This window comes from Eptatretus burgeri, chromosome 3 (genome assembly GCF_056783735.1).
Source record: "Eptatretus burgeri isolate ZD-2024b chromosome 3, Ebu_testis_v1, whole genome shotgun sequence".
In the NCBI taxonomy this organism is placed as follows: domain Eukaryota; kingdom Metazoa; phylum Chordata; class Myxini; order Myxiniformes; family Myxinidae; genus Eptatretus; species Eptatretus burgeri.
The window spans coordinates 54792056-54812052 of record NC_140963.1 but is presented as its reverse complement, the minus strand read 5'-3'; the positions used below and the strand labels follow the sequence as shown (position 1 = coordinate 54812052).

Below are 19997 nucleotides of genomic sequence, written 5' to 3'. Positions count from 1 at the left end.
GCTCGCAGACTTCCTCTCCTGTCGCAATCAACGTGTGGCCCGAAATGGAGTTTTCATTCCACTCTTCCTGTCCAGCCTGGAGTTCCTCAGGGCAGCATTCTGGGCCCTGTTCTTTTTCTGGTTTTCATCAATTATCTCTCCAACTCTGGAAAATCCTCTTTATCTCTTTGCTGATGACTTCACCCTCTGCCATACAATCTGTCATCCCTCAGACCAGCATGCAGCAGCTTCTTCGCTCACTGCAGATCTGGGTAAAATCACAAACTGGTCCAACACATGGAACATGTCTTTCAATCCGGACAAATCTCACTCACTTTGTGTTTCCGAAAGGACCGTTTGGACTTACAAATGTTTTCATGAGGCACCTGGAGCCAAAGGCTCCAGGTTCAACCATGATGCTGTGCAAAACTATGCACCGCAGCTCATGGAACGAACCAAGGCGAAGGGATTTATGCTGTCGCAGGTTTTTAAATGCCGAGACAGGATTTTGGAAAAGGCCATCTGGTACCTTCCTGTCCAAGCTGGAAAGATCTGCTCTGGTGTTCAAGGTGGCCAAGGATCATCTTAGCCTACTTCTCTGTGGTAATGCAGCAGGTGACTTCGTCATACTGCCAATAATTGAACAGCCATATCTTTGAAACCTCCACCCTCCCCCCCCCCCCCCAAGCAGCATCATCAACCTGAGCTAAGTATTGTGTTTTCTATTTACAGCAAAGTACTTTATGTTTACTCACCCACACCACTGTTTTGGAATAATTAAAAAGGTAAACTCATGTTTTTATGTTATTTACATGTTTATTTCAATGTTAACTTGCTTAATATGAATTTTACACGTTTTTTTTACCTCAACCACCAAAGGTCTGTGTGTAAAAAGTTGGACAGATCCGGATGAAATGATTTTGGTGAAGATCCGAATCAAGATACGAGAATTATTTAATTTTTCGTGATTCTGCACCATTGAGAGATAGGGCCAAACATGGATGGATGTAAATCATGTTATTACCTCCACCACCAAAGGTGAAGGAGGTTATGTTTTCATCTCCACCACCAGAAAGTTATGGACGTATCTGGATGAAATTTGGTGAACAGATTGGGTGTGTGACAAGGACGAATGATTCGATTTTGGTGAAGATCTGGATCCAGATACTAGGATTTAAGTGATTCTTCACCATTGAGAGATGGGGCTAAACAAATGAATTTCACAATCTCAAAAAGTTGGATGGATTCGGATGGAACTTGGACAAGTTGGGTGTGTGACAACAAATTGATTCGATTTTTGTGAAGATCCGAATCTGGATTCGAGATTTATTTAACTTTTTTTCGTGATTCTTCACCACTGAGAGATGGGGCCATAAAAGAGAAAATATAGCATATTTCAAAAATGTATTGGGCCCGATAAATTCTCATGGATCAGGCATTACATGGTATGGTTGAAGTATGCACTTTACAGAGTGCCCTTTTAGTTCCAAAAATGTATTGGACCAAATATTCTTGTGGACCAGGCATTACATGGCGGGGGGTATGCACTTTGCCAAGTGCCCTTCTCGTTTCAATTGCGATTTATTTATTTCTGGCTGCCGCCCACTTTCCTCAATTTCCGAGAAAGCCCAGGAATCGAACCCTTCATTTCCCATTGGCACTTGGTTTCCACCATCAGTGTGAACAATCGCAGCATTTTGCAGGAACGTAACCCACATGATATTTGAGGACTTATTGTACAAGCACAATCTCAAAATGTACAGATGACAACTAGGTAGATGAGTTGGGTTGGTGACAAGAACAGGCAGATTAGATATTGGTTAAGGTCTGGATGCATATGTGGAGTATCCGTGGGATGATTGGGGGGGGGGGGAGGAGTAAACTGTACAGAATGCACAAATATAGGTGGTCACAATTGCCCATAAATTCATTTTACAAATTTTACCACCCCCTCCCCGTTTCCCGAAAGTACATCCATAAACCATGTACAATTAGAATGCAAGTCTAAAATACGTACTATAAAACCACACAAAACAAATCTGGGTGAGGATGTGCAATCTGATTGCTTGTTCTAGTTTTTATTGGAAACAGAATGAAGTTTGCGGTTATGATGGAAGCAAACAAACAATTATGGCATGAAGAAAATAGAGTTGAAGGTGGTATTGTGCTCCCCATTTCAACAAAAACATTTTGGTGACATTATTAATGAGCAGAATTGAATAAAGTCAGTGACTTGGAAGTGTGATTGGTTCGGGTAGGTTTTTCTTGGGAACTGGATTATTGCATTTTGGTGCCGTAAGGTAATCAGTCAATACAGTTTGCGGTTTCCATTCCAACTCGGTTTCTCGAAAAAGACCAACACGCAAGTTGCGCAAGCAAAACCGAGTGATCACCTCTGCCGATCAAATAATTCGAACTTTATCGGCATCTTATGATTGACTGCAGAAATGCCAAAAACCACTTCAAAGCTACAAGAGGTATTCATTTGTAACACATTTAACAGCAACCAACTGTAGATGACATTGGCAACAAAACTTGGCACAATTTACATGACATCAATCATTGGTATGAATCCTGCAAACTATTGGGGGGGGGGTGGGGAGTGGGGCCCATTCAGAAAGATTCACAACTGTTGAGAATGGGATAACGCAAGACAGTACCAACCTGTTTCGTCAAGCCGAAGAATATCGTCCCGAAGGTTTGTGCCACCAGTCGTGGCCATGACTTTGACCTTGTCCATGTGCTTGCTTAGTTCAATGCAAATCTGGCTAGTCTGCAGGGCCAGCTCACGCGTTGGCACGATGACCAGTGCTAAGGTAGACAATGCCAAAAAAAAGACAAGATGGTTTTGAGGGGTGGGGGGGGGGTGGATTCACAAACTACATATTTCTCTTCACTTTTCAACTGAGCACCTTGTATGCGGGGTCTCCGGAGATCAAGACGCTCGAGCAGGGGGATGAGGTAGGCTCCACTTTTGCCTGTGCCATTCTTGGCTCTGGCAAGGATGTCCCGACCGGACAGCGCAATGGGAATGCTCTCCTCCTGAAATATAGGTGTGCACGTCAGCCTCAACTAAGGTAATCAGCCAACCATCAAACCTCAAAATCACAAATTCCAATGAATCTTGGGAAAGTACTTCAACAAGAGCGAATGTGCAAAAATGCAGGCCCAGGTTAAAGAAAGATACAGATCTGTTGAAACTATCAAGCATAAACATGGCCCTTTGACAAACCACCAATCCTGCATCATTAAGGCTCTTTTCAGATGAAACAAGCCCAAACAATTTGCATAAAAAGGCTTCAAGTTGACTTGTATAGGTGGGGTGGGGTTGGGGCGGGGGCCAGCAAAAGATCCCATGACTTTTTTGTAACTTCCAGGAGCCACATCTCAGCTTCAGTTTAACTAGAAGCCCTGGAATTTTTAACTTTTGTTGAAGGTGTATTCAAAACTAAAAAGGTTAATCAATTTTTTTTTGGAAAAACAAAATATGGTCGATTTGTCAAGGCATGACCACGCCACAATAGACCAAAACCACAAGTCATAATTGAGATTTTTATTAAAATTGACAGACATTGCAAGGATGGGTTACCTGAATTGGTGAAGGCTTCTCCCAGCCCTTCTCAAAAATGCCCATAAGCAACTCTCTTTTCAGACAGTAATCCTCAAACTCATTACCTTTGGTGGCAGTTACATCCTGCAAAACAAATGCATAGTCAACTCATATTCACAAGTAATGCCTCATCATTTTCTTTTTTTATTAATTGAAATTCAATGTGAACACAAAATTGATTGAGAAAGTGAAGCCCACAAACAAATGTGAGAAAACTTATTGCAGATATTAATCATTTCAATATGCTTTATCTTTTCTAAAAGGCAATACAACTTCTTGAAACTTGAAGTCTGAGAAATCCACAAAACCTCACCTTAATACTGTTGTGGAAATGGCCCTTAGTGTGTTATTAAATATAGGATTAGCCCAGATTCCCCCGTAAATGCATGTTTAGCCAGGTTGTTCAGTAATTGGACATTACATGCGTGTCGGGAGGTGTAGCAGGCTGTCCAGTGTTCGTACAGTGGTGGTGTACCGGGAGGCGCCTTGCTTCTTTTTCCTTCCCCTCTCCGAACTAGACCCACCCAGCGCTCCGAGTGTCGGTCGGAGAGACGTGTCAGCAGCCGATTGGTGGAGGGCAGCTGCACTCTCGAGCGATGGACCAATCACGGATCCCCAGGGGAATGTCAAAAGAGCGAGCACCGGGAAGGCAAGGAAGGAACTGCTAGAGTCGAGTCTGCCTTCTGCTGGATGAGAGGCTGCCAGAGTCGAGTCTGCTTTTGGCTGGATGAGAAACGGCTAGTGGGAGTCTGCGTTCGGCTGTAAAAAGAAACTGGCTGCTTGGTGAGTCTGGGATCGGCTTTCGTGGGAAGAGAGAGCCCCAGGAAGGCAGGAGGAACTGCATGAGCGGAGTCGGCGATCGACTTTTACGAGGAGGTCAGACAGGTTCATCCTGAGTCCAGTGACAGAGCCTGACTGTCCCTACTCACTGCATGGCTCGACAAGTGTTGTAATCCCATTGATCCGCCTGCGGAGCTCAACACCCCGATTTGGCCTAGTCTGGTGAACAGGCCAGGCCTGGATTTGTATACTGGACCTTGTGAGAAACCAGCTGGAACCCACCATCGATCCGCGTGTCTTGTGCCGTCGACCTTACGGGGGCTGGACGCGCCGAGGCTGCGTGCGCAAGCGGTGCCGATAAGAGAACGAGCATGATCTTGCCACACTGGCGCGCAAGCGGTGCCGGGAGAAAGAGTACGAGCGCCATCTTGCCACGCGGCGTGCTCAAGCTTGGCCGCTTGAATCCATTGATATCAGCTTGTCACGAGCCGCATTCGTGCCTTTGACACTTTTCCTCTCGTCCATGAGGCATCACCAAGTACTCTGGTGATGTCTGCATGTTGTCTGAGGTATATTTCACTCAGGCTCCCTTCGAAACCAGTATCCGTAGTTCCCTCGTTAAGAGCGGGTTATAGATTAATTATAACATTGTCGTGAATGTTTTGCTTGTGTCGTGTTCCCCGATGTGTCCCCAATAAATCTGGCTGATTCCTATGAAAGTTGCCGCCTTGAGTTTATTCATGCCGTGCTGAGGAACAATTCGCTCGATTTGTATATAAAGCCAAAATGGTTACGGACTGGCAGACTTTGCTCGGTCTCTGAATAACCCAGTCTGTAACCGGGGTCCATTTCCCCAACTGGCAAGGCACAGGCGTACTTTAGTATCGTGATCTGATGTGCGTAACCCGAGACCTGTGCCGAACCAGCCGGCATTATAACCCGAGACGGCGGTGCTGTTAAGTGACGCCGAATCTTCAACATTTGGCTGTCAAGAGTGGGGTGCGATTCCCACCACCTCGGCCATGGGCCAGATGGGTGATCATTACCATCTCGAGTGGCAAAGGTTGACTGTACTTTTTGGAAAGATCTTTGTCTGGGCCAAGTTTTTGGGTATGATTGCCACTCCAAATCGGTAGTTTTATTGTAGTTTTTTGGGAAAATAGGCATTTTTGGGGTAAAATCGTGTTTTTTGAAATTTCAACTGTAGAAAAAAATATCTGTGAGAAAACAACATATTTGAGACTTGGAATAAATAGCTATGTAAAATACAACCATTTTGGTGTGCTTTGTGTTGGGTTTCAATCGCCAGTTACCATGGCAACAACCATTTTAGGGTAAAAAAAAAGCATGGTTTTTGATAGTGAAACTTTAAAAAGTCATCTCAGAAATGAAAATGATTTTTGAACCATTGAAACGATAAACACAACCCGATGCATCAGGGCAGTTTTTAAATTCCATAGTACGAGGGTAGGTTTAAGATAAATATATCGTTTTAGGGTAAAAACATCACATTTTGAATTGCATTTCTTGCTAATCTGACAGAAAAACCCATTTTTTGAGAAAAGAGGACTGTTTTTATTTTAACAACTTCACAGAGTATCCAAAGTCTGCATGTATTTATACATCACTTTACATGTACTAGTATAGGTTGAATGAGTTACCAAGTTCAAATAGAATGGAGTTGCCATGGAAATGATCAATTTTGTGGGTAAAAGTTGAAATATTCAGAGCTTGCAAGTGAAATAATATTTTTCAGAGATCTGAAGGCTAAAACCACCCCGATGCACACAGAAAGTTGTTTATTTCAATGTATAGGGCAGGTTGTCAACAAACTCTCGTTTTAGGGTGAAACCATCAACTTAACTATTCAATAGCATTCCTCAATAGAATTGTCAAAGCAGAGATTTTGAGAAGTCTTTGGTTTTAAAGATTTTTCAATCGTACCATACATCAAAAGTCCATTTTGGCTAACAATTTATATGAATTCTCTTATGGCAATCAATAAGTTGAACTCGACTGACGTTTCCATGGCAACGGTAATTTTGTGGAGAAACCATTGTGAAGTGTATTTAAATATTAGTGATTTTACATCTTTTTTTTCTTTTCAGGTGACTGACTGACTGATCATGGAAGAGTCATTGCCTCCCCCAAAGCGGCCACGTACCGACTGTTATCCACTGCACTGATGACGACACTGATCTTGTGTCACCAATAGATTTCGGTTCGTGGACAACTCTGTGAAAGGCTGCAGAAATTCGAGGTCATGGACAAATATTATCTGCTGCAAAAGGTTTATCCGAAGGAGAGATTGCGCCAGTGAAATATCATCGCAGGTGCCGTTCTGTGTTTACCAACAAAGAGGACCTCAATAGACGAACACGTGAGAAAACAGACACACACGAGCAACCCAGCCGACATGGGACACCTAAGCAAGGGGCTGTCTCATCTCGCGTGTACGAGGCAAAGTGCATATTTTGTGATAAAGTTGCAAAATATTTGAAAGGACAGCATTCTAAGGAAACCCTTGTGGAGTGTAAACAGCTGCGAGCGGACACAGCTGTCAGACAAGCTGCTGTGCGAAAAATGGACAATAAGATTCTTAGCATAGTCAGTCGAGAGATTGTTGCAGCTGAAGCACATTAACATAGGTCCTGCTACCGGCAGTATACAAAGGCATCGACTACCTCGGACAGTGGAATTGCCGCAACCAGTAAGGCATCAGCAGAAACTCTATGAATCAGCTGAAACTACCGCTTACAAAGAGTTATTTGACTTCATCAGGAATGAAATATTTCCAAATCCAAAGATTCTGCACCTCACTGATTTGACATCCCATTTAATTTCACTAATGAACTCGTACGGTTTCAACGAGATCAGCGACTCGACGAAGACACATATGCGTCGAAAATTGGAGAGCGAGTTTGGTGAGTCACTCCATTTCATCCGAAACCACGGTCGCAGAGTCTTGGTTTACCCTGACACCTTGACAAGGGACGAACTTGCCTGCAGCATCATTGAACTTAGAACGAAAGTTGAAACATTGCTGGTTACACAAAGTAATTCTATGGCAGAGCTATCAAGGGCCACCCTGCTATTGCGAGGTGACATAAAAAGGCAGGAACTAATGGCTGAATGGCCGCCGCAACCCTCAGAGCTTGGAGCTGAAACTGCAAATATACCTGACGCGTGAAACACTTTCTGAAAATGTTAATAGTTGGTCAAGAAGGCGAGTCAAATGTGACTAGTTATGCCGAAAGACAGATTTGTTCGATTGGCCAAGATCTGATCTATGCTGTCACGAACGGTCGTCAGCGCCCGCCAAAGCATATTTTGATGGCTCTTGTTGTGAAGTGTCTTACAGGAAATGTTGAGCCGATTCAAATTCTCAACCGCCTTGGACACTGTATTTCGTACTCCATGATGGAACAGATAGAGACGGCGCTGTGTATGCAGAAGTTGCATTCGCTGTCTGACAGCACCAACGTCATTCTTCTGGCAAACATTCTGATCTCTATGATTACTACTCTTGTGTGGGACAACATAGATAAACTCGAAGAGATTCTGAGTGGTGGTAGTACCTCCCATCACGTCAATGGCATTACCATCCAGGACTGGTTTATTGGCCCTTTACCAAAAGAATCAAGCGCACCTGTCGTAAAGAGCAAAAAAAAGATCGATCGACATAGAAGAATCACTACTTCCACAGTACAATGCTGGAGAACGAGTTGGTCCGGCACCTGTCAAATCTCTAGAGGTGGATCCACTTAATTCGGTTGAGGATGCCAAGAGAAAGAATCGAATTTGGGTACTATTACGCCTGCAGAATCGCCAAGCATCAAACTGGACGGGGTTCAACATCCTGACATGGGGTGAAACCACCATTAGTCCGAACAAGATCAGCTACTTGCCGACAATTAACGCACCAGCAACTGAGATGACTACGGTTTTGGAGATACTAACTCGGTCAAAGAATCCGGGTTCAATTACAGCTTCCAAGTTTGGTTCTCGTATTCGACCAAGCACTCTATGCGAAGGCTGCAGAGATCGTTTGGAAGCATCCAGACAGATTTGACGGTCTTGTTCTCCGCATGGGAGACTTCCACACCATGATGAATTTCCTGTCCATCATAGGCAAGCAATTCCAGGATGCTGGTCTGCGAGAACTTGCTGGCGAGTCTGGCCTAATCACAGAGGGCTCTGTGCAGGCGGTGTTGGACGGGCGACAGTACAACCGAGCTGTTAGACTTCACAAGCTGGTCTATGAAGCAATACTACTACTGGCATGGAAGGAATTTCTCCCATGGTTGACAACCACATATGATACTGCTGACTGCCACCTCTTAGATGATGCCCTCCGTTGCATCGAGGAGTCGAGTGAGGATATCAACGAAGACCCCTTCAATACAGTTCTCCATAAGCCTAGTGTAAAACACATTCTCCATCTCTTTGAAACATTCTTGCAAGCACTGCGAGATGGATGAAATGGTGACTTGGCCAGATTCTGGATGTTGTACTTACTTGGACATGGTGGAGATTCTTCTGGGTTTGATACGTGCATCAAGAGAGGGAGATTGGTTGTTGCATCTGTACTGCATTAAAGAGGCAATCCCCTGAGCATTTGCTTACGATAAAATCAACTATGCCCGTTATTTACCAGTGTACTAGGCTCATATGTCCCAGTTACCAACAAGCCACCCAGAAATCTACGCTCATATGCTAAATGGAGGTTTTTCTGTCCAGCGAGGATCACAAAATCCATTTGGTAAAATTCCCACTGACCAGACTATAGAAGAGACTGCCAATAGGGACACGAAAACACCCGGTGGTACGAAAGGGTTTCGTCTCAGATTCAAACCCCTTCGCCGATACTACATGACTGCAGAGTATCGCAGCACAGCATTACATCAGATGCGTGACATGGTGCGACAACCAAGTCCAACGTTTTCGCACTCGGATCTACATGCTCCATGAATCCAAAAGGATAATGCTGATACCAAGGCACTGGTAGATCTGCTTGAGATTGACTGGGTAAACCCTATGAGCGGAAACCAGCCTGAACTTACAAGTATTTCAACTGGATGGCTAGCTACTCCTGACATAAAGAACGACCTGACAAGAGCGCATGAGGTTGGTACTGAATCATACAAGACTTTCAAGGAGAACCGGCTAGAAGCAACGCCTCCAGTTGAATCCACGGCAAAATCTCGAAACAAAACCTGAAAACTTTCTCCAACCTAATTAAAAAGAAGCGTGTGATAAAGGCAGATAGTAGAGGTAATCCTTCAGGCTGACAGACAACTGTTCACCCACATGATTCTTGCTGCTGAGAGCCGTCACCTTAATTTGCAGGAAGTCTTAGGACACCCTCTGGGGCCCATTCCATGGTCCTTAGCAACGTCTGAGGGGTCCTTGAGGAAAACAAACAAAGCTGCTCTCGCCAAAGCGCTGACCAATGATGGCATGGTAGCCGAGAATATCCCGAGACCGTCTGCAACCATTATCAATGGAATGAGTTTAGTTCAGCACTTGAAAGGGGACAATCAGACTTTCGCAGAAGTTGCAGACAGTTGCCTGGCTCATGCCCTTCATGAAGGTGAAAATAGCCAACAAATCGAGGTAGTTTTTGACGTGTACCGCAAACAATCTATAAAGAATGCAGAAAGATCGAATCGTGGCGCAACAGAGGGTCGAGAGTTCAAGAATATCAGTTGAGGGCACAAAATTAGGCAATGGCGGAAATTCTTGCGCAGTTCGTCAAACAAAACCTGTTTCATCCGATTCGTCGTAGATGAATGGAAAAGGCCAGAGAACCGACTCAAACTGGGAATGAAAGTTCTGTACGTTACATGCGAGGAACGATGCTTCAAGCTTGTCAAGAACCAATGGGAAGAAGTCATTGAAATGAAGTTTATTCAGGAAGAGGCAGACACTTGTATCTTTCTGCATGCCAGCAGAGCAGCAGAAAATGGGTGCAACGCTATTGTGATAACTGCTGAAGACACGAACATTCTGGTACTTTGCATTGGTTTCAGCAAAATAATCTGTTCACCCATGTATCAGAAGGTTGGAACAAAAACTCGGCAAAAGTACATGGACATAACCAAGATTGCAAACGCCCTTGGTGAAGATGTCTGCAAGGCCTTAATTGGCTTGCACGCCTTTACGGGGTGCGATACGGTCAGTGCATTTGCCAGAAAGGGAAAAATGAATGCACTAAAACTTACCAAGAAGACCGTGGACTATCAGCAGTGCTTCAGTGAGCTTGGACGGTCATGGCAAATGTCCAATGAACTGTTTGCAAAGCTTGAAGCATTCACCTGCCATCTCTATGTTTCTAACAGAGCTATAGTTGAAGTCAACCAGTGTCGTTATCAGCTCTTCACATCAAAGAGGGGCAACATGATTTCAGCACAATTGCCACCATGCAGAGATTGCCTGTTCCAGCATGCCAAGCGGGCAAATTACCAAGCAGCCATATGGCATAGATCCCTTGAATGCACTCCTGAAGTAATCCCACCAACAGATTGTGGATGGTCTACAGATGACAGCAGTGACCTTGAGATTCTCTGGATGAGTGGTCCACCAGCTCCATCAGCTGTTTTGGAGCTCATGAGCTGTAGCTGTGTACGCAACTGTGATGCAAAGGACTGTAAGTGCATCCGAAACGGACTGAAATGCACTAAGATGTGTAAAAACCAGATGTGTGACAACCAATACGAGGATGATGAAGCAGACACAGACATAACCGTATATGCAGATGATGAAAGTGATGATGATGATAGCGATCAAGGAATGTAAATCTAAGACACTTACACGACAGCTGCCTGCAGGTTATTCTACCTATTGAACAAACAGCCTTAGGGTGTCAGGGTGGCAGCTAGCATTTAAATTGCTCGAAAAATATTACATTTCTACAAAGTTATGGATTTTTAAACTTTCACAGTCAAAAAATGTGTTTTATCCCAAAATTGGTCGTTTCCATGGCAACGTCAATCTATTTGAACTCGGTATCTCATCCAACCAAGTATGCCAATACATCTAGTGATAAATGGACATTTGATACTATATAAAATTGAGAAATATTTAAAATGCTCAAAAAACTGGGTTTTCTCTCCATTTACCGAGAAATGCAATTCAAAATGTGATGTTTTTACCCTAAAACCTACCCTCATACTATGGAATTTAAAAACTGCCCAGATGCATCATATCAGTATATATTTATCATTTAAATGGTTCAAAAATCATTTTTCATTTCTGAGATATGAATTTTTAAAGTTTCACTATCAAAAACCATGTTTTTTTTTTTTACCTTAAAATGGCTGTTGCCATGGTAACCAGTGATTGAAACCCATCACAAAGCACACCAAAATGGTTGTACTTTACATAGCGATTTATTCCAAGTCTCAAATATGTTGTTTTGTTGCAGATATTTTTTCTACAGTTGAAATTTCAAAAAACACGATTTTACCCCAAAAATGCCTATTTTCCCAAAAAACTACAATAAAGCTACTGATTTGGAGTTTTTTTTTTTTTTTGTATACCTTGGTCGAGGCTCGTATGAGAGCTAACACACAACTCACAGCAAGGAGGCATGAGACAAGAGGGGCGGGAGTGGAAGGGACAAAACAGTAGGGAACAGACACATTAGGTGAACTGTGGAAGGGAGAGGGATGGGGATGGGACGGGGAACATGGCGAAGAGAAGATGGACATTTCGGGGACTTTCAGGAAGGAAAGCAGGAGAAATGAAGGAAGTGGGCTTGGGTGGATTATCGGGGGTAGAAAAGATCGAGGATTTGGATGGGGGAAGATAAGAGGTGGTGGTGAACAGCTGTTTTGAAAGCCTGGAGGGAAGAATGGGAAAGAATAGAGTGAGGAAGTTTATTCCAAAGGCGGGGAAAAAAAAAAAAGAGGATGAAAGAGTGAAGATGAGCAGTGATTCGTGATTTTGGTAGTTTTACCAGAAGGGGGTTGTTGGCGGACCTTGAGCGCCCTGTGGAAATGTGGTGGGGACAAATCGCAGAGAGAGCAGGGGGGGCAAGGCTGGAGAGGAGTCGGTAGAAGACAGAAAGACCACCGACCAACCTGCGGTGATTGAGTGAGAGGCCCAAAGACTCAGCTTCATTGCGGGAGATGCCGATGATCTTAAATGCCCTGGTTTCGACAGCGTGAAGCCGAGAAAGGTGGGAGGCAGGAGCACCAGCCCAGAGGGGAGAGCAGTACTCCATCAGGCTACGGACAAAAGCTTTGTAAGTGGTCAGGAGCTCAAGAGGGCCGAGGAAGTACTTAGCACGACGGAGGATTCCCAGTCGGCGACTGGCTTTTGAGGTGAGGTTGGAAATGTGACTTTCCCAGGAAAGGTCATGGCAGATAGTGAGACCTAGAAGCTTGAAAGAAAAGACTTCTTCCAGAGGATTGTTGGGAAAGTGGATGGGGGGGGTTTTGTAAACGGTCCTTTCGAAGAGACATAGTGAGAGTGTGAGATTTGTCTGGATTGAAAGACATGTTCCACGTGTTGGACCAGTTTGTGATTTCATCCAGATCTGCAGTGAGCGAAGAAGCTGCTGCTTGCCGGTCTGATGGATGACAGATGGTACGGCAGAGGGTGGAGTCGTCGGCAAAGAGAAACAGAGGATTTTCCAGAGAGTCCGAGAGATCATTGATGAAAACCAGAAAAAGAACAGGGCCCAGAACGCTACCTTGAGGAACTCCAGCCTGCACAGGAAGAGGGGATGAAAGAACTCCATTTAGGGCCACACGTTGACTGCGACAGGAGAGGAAGTCTGCGAGCCATGAGTGGAGATGGCCTTGAATACCATGGGAAGAGAGTTTGGTGAGTAGGGCAGGGTGCCAGACTGTCAAAAGCACGTGATATGTCCAGGGATACGGCTCGGATTTCCTGTCTGGCATTGAGGACCTACATCCATTGATGGGAGAGCAGAAGCAGCATATCCAGGGTAGAGTGACCTGGTCTGAAACCAAATTGATGATTGGAAATCAAGCCATTGGAGAAGAGGAAGGATTTCATATCTGAAGCGATGATGGATTCCATCACCTTGCTGATGATTGGGAGAAGGCTGATTGGTCTGTAGTTACAGGGATCTGTTTTTGCACCTTTTTTATGCAGGGCAGTGATGTTAGCAGATTTCCAAGCGATGGCAGATGACCTTGGGCAAATGAGAGGGTGAATAGAACAGAGAGAGGGTGAGCAAGAGCAGAAGAGCAGGCTTTGAGGACACGTAGGCTGATGCTGTCTGGACCGGTTGCAGAATCTGACTCGAGGTTTGAAAGCAAGCTCTCCACCTTGTCAGGAGAAAAGGATACAGAGTCCAGGGACAGTTGGGTGCGACTGGGTAAAGTGGGTAGAGATAGTGATGGGTTTAGGACAAGATCTAGCTGCAAACACCGAGTTTAGACATTCAGCTTTATCACGTGTGGAATCAGCAGTGCGGCCATTTGAGGTAAGGGAGGGGATGGAGGGGGAACATACACCAGAAACAGATTTGATTAAACGCCACCAGATTTGATTATGGAATCCATCATCGCCTCAGATATGAAATCCTTCCTCTTCTCCAATGGCTTGATTTCCAATCATCAATTTGGTTTCAGACCAGGTCACTCTACCCTGGATATGCTGCTTCTGCTCTCCCATCAATGGATGGAGGTCCTCAATGCCAGACAGGAAATCCGAGCCGTATCCCTGGACATATCACGTGCTTTTGACACAGTCTGGCACCCTGCCCTACTCACCAAACTCTCTTCCCATGGTATTCAAGGCCATCTCCACTCATTGCTCGCAGACTTCCTCTCCTGTCGCAGTCAACGTGTGGCCCTAAATGGAGTTCTTTCATCCCCTCTTCCTGTGCAGGCTGGAGTTCCTCAAGGTAGCGTTCTGGGCCCTGTTCTTTTTCTGGTTTTCATCAATGATCTCTCGGACTCTCTGGAAAATCCTCTATTTCTCTTTGCCGACGACTCCACCCTCTGCCGTACCATCTGTCATCCCTCAGACCGGCAAGCAGCAGCTTCTTCACTCACTGCAGATCTGGATAAAATCACAAACTGGTCCAACACGTGGAACATGTCTTTCAATCCAGACAAATCTCACACTCTCACTATGTCTCTTCGAAAGGACCGTTTACAAACCCCCCCCCCCCCATCCACTTTCTCAACAATCCTCTGGAAGAAGTCTTTTCTTTCAAGCTTCTAGGTCTCACTATCTGCCATGACCTTTCCTGGGAAAGTCACATTTCCAACCTCGCCTCAAAAGCCAGTCGCCGACTGGGAATCCTCCGTCGTGCTAAGTCCTTCCTCGGCCCTCTTGAGCTCCTGACCACTTACAAAGCTTTTGTCCGTAGCCTGATGGAGTACTGCTCTCCCCTCTGGGCTGGTGCTCCTGCCTCCCACCTTTCTCGGCTTCACGCTGTCGAAACCAGGGCATTTAAGATCATCGGCATCTCCCGCAATGAAGCTGAGTCTTTGGGCCTCTCACCCAATCACCGCAGGTTGGTCGGTGGTCTTTCTGTCTTCTACCGACTCCTCTCCTGCCTTGCCCCCCCCTGCTCTCTCTGCGATTTGTCCCCACATTTCCACAGGGCGCTCAAGGTCCACCAACAACCCCCTTCTGGTAAAACTACCAAAATCACGAATCACTGCTCATCTTCACTCTTTCATTCCTCTTTTTTCCCGCCTTTGGAATAAACTTCCTCACTCTATTCTTTCCCATTCTTCCCTCCAGGCTTTCAAAACAGCTGTTCACCACCACCGCTTATCTTCCCCCATCCAAATCCTCGATCTTTTCTACCCCCGATAATCCACCCAAGCCCACTTCCTTCATTTCTCCTGCTTTCCTTCCTGAAAGTCCCTGAAATGTCCATCTTCTCTTCGCCATGTTCCCCGTCCCATCTCCATCCCTCTCCCTTCCACAGTTCACCTAATGTGTCTGTTCCCCACTGTTTTGTCCCTTCCACTCCCACCCCTCTTGTCTCATGCCTCCTTGCTGCGAGTTGTGTGTTAGCTCTCATACGAGCCTCGACCAAGGTATACAAAAAAAAAAAAAAAAAAAAAAACAGGATTTTGAGGGGGGAGAGAGGTTTGAGAGTTCAGACTTGAGATGAGAAAGATGTTGTTTTCTGGCTCTCCTGAGGGTAGATACACACTTGTTCCGAGCTTTGTGGAAAGAACTGAGATTGCCCTTAGTTGGGTTTGCTCTCCATGAGGCAAAGGCAAGTTGTTTCAGGACAACTGCTTCGCCACAAGCTTCAGTAAACCAAGGGCGGGAGGAAGGGTAAGACAACTGAACACGAGAGGGGATAAATCTGTGCATGAGGGAGAGCAAGTTTCTTTGAAAGAATTCCCAGGATGAGTTGATGTTTGAGAAAGTAGTGATAGGAGACCAGTCTAAGTTTGATGGCTGCTCGGAGACCCTGCCAGTCGGCTTGAGTGAAATGCCAGACTCGACGGCGGTGAGGTGGTTCTCTGATAACAGCCAGAGAGATGTCCACTTTGACAAGGACGTGGTCAGAAGAACCAATTGGAGCGAAGGAAGAGCAGCAGATATTGTCAGGGAAATTTGTCAAAATCAGATCCAGAAGAGATGGAGTACCATTGGTTGAGATCCGGGTTGGGAAGTTGACCGATTGAGTCAGTCCCAATGAGTCGCAGAAAGCTTTTGCTGAGGTGCCATGGCAGGTGAGAGAGGTACCCACACCTAGCCAACTGGCGTGATGACAATTGAAGTCACCAGATAAGAGGAAGAGAGAGTTTGGATGAGAAGATAGAAGATGGTCCATGTTTTCGGATAGTGAGGTGTAGATGGAGTCATCACTGTTCGGTGGACGGTACAGTACACATATAAACATGAGGTGGGAGTGGAGGGGAAGCCGAAGCCAGAGGTATTCCTGGGGGTGTGGGGGAGTGAGAGCAGTGCATGGAGAGTGAGGAATAGAGTCTTTGATGAAGAGAGCAACACCTCCACCAGGACGAGGCTCAGGTCTGTCATACCGAAAGAGGGAGTAACCAGGGAGAGATACTTGGGAGAGGAAAGTTTCTGTTAGGCAGATAATGTCTGGTTTGTCAGTGGCAACCTGTATGGAAAGATCTGAAAGGTTTGAGCGAAGGCCCCGGATATTTGAGGTCCACACTTTTAATGAAGAGGAAGGGGAGGAGGCTTTGGGTGCAGGAGGTGGAGGGGGAGGGGGAGGGTAGGACAAGGGACGAGGGGGGCAGGTAAGGAGGGTTGCTGAAGGAGTGTGGGGTATTGCAGAATAGCGAGGGGAGGGGGCCAAATGAGGAGGAGAAAAGGCTCTGTGGTGCTGGGGGAGAGGGGGGGACAAGAGACAAGGAAGAAGGCAGTTGAGGATTTGAGGAGGTGGAGTGAAGAGATGGAGGTGAGAGGGCAGTGGAGGGAGGCAGGTTGGTGGATGAGAGGGGGGAACTTAGATAAGGAAGAGTGAGGGGGATGAAAGGTGGGAGAAAGGTGAGGGGGAATTTTTGAGAGAGGTGAGAGGGAGGCTTGGAGGGAGAAGAGTGGGATGGTTGCTTTGAGAGTGAGAGTGAGGGGTGAGGGGGGTGAGTTGGCACTGAAGTTGGAAAAAAAGAATGGTTGATGGAAAGCGAGCATCCATGGCAAACTGTTGATTTTTAAAAGTTTTAGGTCAGAGATGCAATTTAACAATTCTTGATGGATGCAATGAAGGCGAATTCAGAGCATGGAGAGAAGAAGCGCTGTAATAGTTGGATTTTTTAGGCAAGGAATGAAGGAGAGCTCGAAATGAGAGCAGTCTGTTAAAATAGCAGAAGAGTAGTGCATTGTGAAACAGTAAAGAGTACCACATGTGTGAGAGGAAGATGAAGCATTATAAGATCGTTTTTGTTGTTAAAAATAATGTATGAGAGTTCAACAGATTAGGTCATGGAAGTGTATTTAAAAAAAAAAAAAAAATTAAAAAAAAAAAAAAAAAAAAAAATCGAGGAACAAGACGAGGAGGAAGTTAAGAGGAAGAAGAAGAAGAAGCAGAATCGGGAGAAGGTGAGCGTGTTGTTGTTGTTGTTGGGTATATATATATTTTTTTGTTGTTGTTAATATTAATGTATGAGAGAGTTCAACAGATTAGGTCATGGAAGTGTAAAAAATAAAAAATAAAAAAATAAAAATCGAGGAAGAAGACGAGGAGGAAGTTAAGAGGAAGAAGAAGAAGAAGCAGAATCGGGAGAAGGTGAGCGTGTTGTTGTTGTTGTTGGGTATATATATATATATTTTTTTTTGTTGTTGTTGTTAATATTAATGTATGAGAGAGTTCAACAGATTAGGTCATGGAAGTGTAAAAAATAAAAAAAATAAAAATCGAGGAAGAAGACGAGGAGGAAGTTAAGAGGAAGAATAAGAATCGGGAGAGGTGAGCGTGTTGTTGTTGTAGGGTATTTTTTTTTTGACATAAGAAAGAGATTCGTTGGGAGAATGGGGGATGTTTGGAAAGTGGGGAGGATCAAAATTGAAGGTAATGGGGAGGATCGAAATTGAAGGTAATGGGGAGGATAGAAATTGAAGGTAATGGGGAGAAATAACAAAAAAAAAAAAAAAAAAAAAAAAGATCGAACACCGAGTGGAACCAGTAGGCCTCAAGCCTAGGCCTAGGCCTCAAGCATCAGGTAAGAACGTCGACAAAAATACTCACAAAATAGCACGATTTTTGAAACAAAACCGAACTAGCAACACACAGTAACATGTAGGTGAGAAAATTAAACAGTTAAAACGGGACAAATAACAACCGGAAACTTAGCTTTGAGAACGTCAGCAGGGAGCCCAGAAGGAGACCTCTCGCTGCTCCAAAACCGGAAGCGGAAGGAGTGGCAATCATACCCAAAAAGTTGGCCCGACAAAGATCTTTCCAAAAAGTACAGTCAACCTTTGCCACCCGAGATGGTAATGAGAAGTCCATTTTGAGTGATTGGCCCATGGCCTAACCACCCGATCTTTAACAATACTTTTACACTGCAGGTATGACAAGTGTTTAAAGAGAAGTGCTATTTTACTTGTCCAAATTCAAAATCATGCTTGGAAGAGCTCAAGCTCAAAATGGCAATTTACCTTTTTTATTATTATTATTTTTTTCTTCGTGGTTTATATAGTGTAAATATTGGGTTGAGAAAATTAATCAAAGTAACGAAAACCCATGTCAAACAGCAACATGAAAAGCAAAGGACTTGCCTTTAAAGATTATAAACAAATATATCAATGCCAAAGTTCCATACTTACTGAAGTCTTAATCCGCCTGTCCTTTTCTGGAAGCTTAAGACTAGATTTCCAGTCATCACCAGGTCTGTACAAAGGAAAGCAAGAGCAGCATGCCATGGGCTGTCAAGACACACCTTGGGAAAATACTCTCATTTGATTTTGTGCAACTTTTGCAGAGTAAATGAAGCATTTAAAATAAATAAAAACAATAATAATCTCTATAATTGCAGCAATGTGTGTGTGCGACCGCTGTTTTGACGCCGTTTGTGGATGTGCCTTTTCAAGGTTTGACATTAATCGGACAAGTGGTTCCCAAGTTATGGCCATTTATTTACCAAACCAATGACAGGACACGGTGCGATGACATCACGATTGACGTCACAATTCTTTTTGCACATACGGGCACGCGAGAGCGAAGGAACGGCCTGTGTGTTTGTTTCAGGCACGGTTTGAATTTTTTTTTTTTTTTTTTTTTTTTTTTTTTTTTTTTTTTAGCACGTACAGCCAGCCACGCACGTACGGGCCCACACTAGTAATAATAATAATAATACTACAGGTTTTGAGGTTCACAGAAAAGTAAATGGACAAAGGTGGGGAGGAAGCAAAGGATCAGCCAAAAAGACATACCACGAGGGGTAAGCAATATCTTTTTTTTAATGGGAAGTGTGAATGGGTGGAGTAAAGCTTAGCAGCAGAAATAGGACAGACCACAGCAAAGTGGGCAGAAAACCAGAATGGAAGAGCTGAAAACCACCAACTCAGGAAAGGTTCCACAGAAAAGAAAAAAAAATTTTTTTTTAAAGACAATGGAAAATAATGAAGACAAGCATCAACTATAGATAACCAATTACTCAGAAACGATTTCTGATTGACATACATTTGAAATTAAATTCCCAAATCGTAGCAAATAACATTGGGTTGGGGTGAGAATGCAAGCAGGGACTTCAGACCCTCATCGGGGCTCTGAGATGTGACTCACGAGGCCAAACAGTGGGCAACGTGTGAAAAGCAGAGCTTTGAATGCGACTTCCCTGTTGATGCCTCGCAAGAACCACTGCAACTCAACCAATAATTTCTAAAATTATTTCCACCATAACTAGTGTGGGGGAGGAGGTAGAGCCAAAAAAGAAAAAGGTTTGGAGAGGGGAAAAAAAACAAAGAGGTACCTTCATGCCAAATAAACAAACAAATCCTCCAGCATGACATTGCCAGGGCACCTTCAGCACCCGACGATGCCACCATACAGCACATGGAGACAGAATGGGAGCAGGCAGTGTACAACAATTAATTGCAATTAAAATAATCGTAAAATAATTAAATTTCTTCATCAATTGGTTAATAGTATACCAAAACCACAGTTTTATCCAAATCTAACTTTTTGAAAATTAATTCATCA

The 19997-nt window shown here is 44.4% G+C and overlaps 1 protein-coding gene across 2 annotated transcripts in view; it reads right to left on the bottom strand.

Moving 5' to 3' along the window:
• Positions 1-19997, bottom strand: part of DDX6 (DEAD-box helicase 6) — a 101434-nt gene that overhangs the window by 45302 nt on the left and 36135 nt on the right. For both annotated transcript variants that reach the window (XM_085873464.1, XM_085873465.1), the window contains 4 exons: positions 18623-18686; positions 3569-3673; positions 2892-3021; positions 2644-2790 (listed from right to left, as the gene is read on the bottom strand). In XM_085873464.1, the coding sequence (XP_085729590.1) occupies positions 2644-2790; positions 2892-3021; positions 3569-3673; positions 18623-18686 (446 nt within the window). The remainder of the gene's footprint in view (positions 1-2643; positions 2791-2891; positions 3022-3568; positions 3674-18622; positions 18687-19997) is intronic.